At 36.5% G+C, this 2,720-nt stretch overlaps 1 protein-coding gene across 1 annotated transcript in view; it reads right to left on the reverse strand.

Moving 5' to 3' along the window:
• Positions 1-415: 415 nt before the first annotated feature.
• LOC101588358 (vomeronasal type-2 receptor 116-like) overlaps positions 416-2,720 on the reverse strand; it is a 116,557-nt gene continuing 114,252 nt past the window's right edge. Inside the window, exon 11 of the mRNA XM_012513105.2 lies at positions 416-480. Coding sequence (XP_012368559.2) covers positions 416-480 — 65 coding nt within the window. The remainder of the gene's footprint in view (positions 481-2,720) is intronic.

A 2,720-nucleotide genomic window follows, 5' to 3' on the forward strand; every position in this document is an offset into this window, starting at 1 on the left:
TTTCCATGCCTATCTTTTTATTTCTAATCACATAGATTTGTGTCTTTCTGTTGCTTTTTTAAAATGCAAGATTAATGAAGGATATCTTCATTTTCTTAAATTTTCAAAGATTCAGTTCTTTGATTCATTAATCTGTTCTGGGATTTTTTTTGTCTCAGTTTCATTAATTTTTGTCCTGATCGTTTTAGTTTACCTTATGTACTAGGCATGTGTTTGCACAGTTCTACTCTTTCTAGACCTTGCGGTGCATCATGAGGTTCTTTGAGTGCATTGTGAATCTCTAATGTGGGAATTTATTTCTGCAAATGTCCCTGTGGAAACTCCTTTTCTTGTGTCCCACAGGTACCAGATAGCATCATCATTAGATTTTAGAAACTGTCTAAAGTCTTGTTTAATCGCATGTGTGACTCATTAATTACTCAAGAGGGTATAAAGCAAAATCACCAGCACCACCAGAAAAATGCATATCAGAAGGCAAAGCTGTCACAACAAAATCATAGACTTTAAGAGGCCAAGTAAGGGCAAGCCAGATAGCTCAGCAGATTAAAGCTCTTAGGCATATGCAGGTGCCAGGGTTCAATCCCCAGCGTGCTGTGGTGGCCGCACCCCCAGTGCGCACTGAAATAGCTATTGAGCCTGGGCATGGTGGTGAGTGCCTGTGATCCCAGAGCATGTAATGCTAAAAACATGAGGATCACCAGGAGTCTGATCTGTGTATTTAGACCCTGTAGACTTTGTACAAAATATATAACAAAAAATTTAAAAAAGAGAGAGAGAGAACAAATAGTTCAGAAAACACAAGAATGAGGAAAAAAGCCCACTGAGATATCTCAGCAGACCAAGCATCTGCTTTGGCAAGCACAGGGACCAGGGTTCAATCACTGATGCCACGTGCTGCACAGGCCCTGGCTCCAGGGTTTGCAACCAGGACAGAGTCTGAGTATGTTGGCATACACCTTTATTTTTTTTTATTTTTTTTCAGAAAGGCCAATTACTTTAATAGATCAGCTTTTGACATAATAATATCAATTTTAAATATTATCACATAATTCATGGTACAGAAAAGAAATTTTGCTTCAAAATTAGAAAAAAAATTCTCAAGAAAACTTGTCAAGAAGAATAGAAATTAAAAAAGCAATTTTGAAAATATAGTCCATGCCAGAGTAGTACACAATGACTCTATGAGTCTTCAAAGAGGAAACAGTTTTTGTTCCATATTTCTCCACTTTTTAGTGATTTTCTAAAATTGAGAAGACTCTCAAATTCAAGTGTTGCTTGGGGGGGCGTGGTTGTGTGTGTGTGTTTTATGACAGGATCTTACAATGTACTTCAGGCGGGCCCTCAACTCACAATGCGTCCCATGCTGGCTTCAAACTCATGGCAATCCTTTTGCCTCAGCCTTCTTAGTGATGGGATTAAACATATGTGCCCCCATGGCATACACCTTTAATCACAGCACTGGGGAGACTGAAAACAGGAGGACCACTATGAGTCTTACCTGCATAGTGAGACCTTGTACCAAATACATAAATGGAAAAAAAAGGGAAAAAACAGATCAAATCTATAGAAGAGTAAATTATAAACAGAAAGTTTTCCAAATGAAATAATTTCCTTTCTCGTTATTAGCAAAAACTTACACAACACAGGCATATAGGATCAGTAAATTTCTTGTACATTTATTAACAGTGTCTGCCTAATAACCAAAAGACCCAGATATATATGCACATAATTCATATTAATAGAGGATTTTTAAACAGATAGATATACCTCGCTATGCATGAGAAAACCAAATATGAATGCTATAATAATTTCAAGAACATTTATTATGATTATAAATTATAAAGTAATAAATAAAATGCAAATATAATTAATATAATAAATTCTGCACATATATTCTCATAAATATCGCAAGGAACAAAAATGACAAAAATGCTCAACCAACTATAAAACTATACTATGATCAGCATAGCACAGTTTTTCTTTAGTGGCAAAATAAAGTTGAATGTACAAGTAATTTCTAAAGCAATAACAGAGAAAAATTAGTAAATTAAAAACATTACAAATAATTTAGAAGCCTAGGAAAAGTACAATGGGAAAAAGAATGATACAATCATCATTAGTACAAAAAATTACATTATTGCAGATTTGATGGCCTCATTCAAAAACTTCCTTAACAATAAAATTAGTGACATGATTAGTATACGATTGAACATGGTAGTAATTGCATCGTTATTTGGAAAAAATGAGCTAGTTATTGAGTGAAATAAATATTGTATTCTCATTCTTTATCAGTCAGAAAAATGGTGCAGACTTCTGTGATATTATTTCAATATATTTTAGCAAAATATATGTGTAAGTTTAAAGTTACTTTTTCCAAAAACGTGTTTTCACTTTGATGCCTTGCAAAGAATATCTATCTTTTTGAAATAAAATAATGTAACACTTAGGGGCAAAGATGCAGCCCAGCAGCCCTGCACTAGAGGCCAAGATGGAGAAGACCTCCATGGCCACCATGGCCTTCCCCTTGCTGCTGTGGTACACGGGCAGGAAGGTGACCCACACGCTGCAGAAAAACAGCATGCTGAAGGTCAGGAACTTGGCTTCATTGAACGTGTCGGGCAGGTTCCTGGCCAGGAAAGCCACGCTGAAGCTCACCAGGGCCAGCAAGCCCAGGTACCCCAGGACACAGTAGAAGGCGGTGAGGGAGCCCTTGTTGCACA

This window comes from Octodon degus, unplaced genomic scaffold (assembly GCF_000260255.1).
Source record: "Octodon degus isolate 3935 unplaced genomic scaffold, OctDeg1.0 scaffold00322, whole genome shotgun sequence".
NCBI classification, from domain to species: domain Eukaryota; kingdom Metazoa; phylum Chordata; class Mammalia; order Rodentia; family Octodontidae; genus Octodon; species Octodon degus.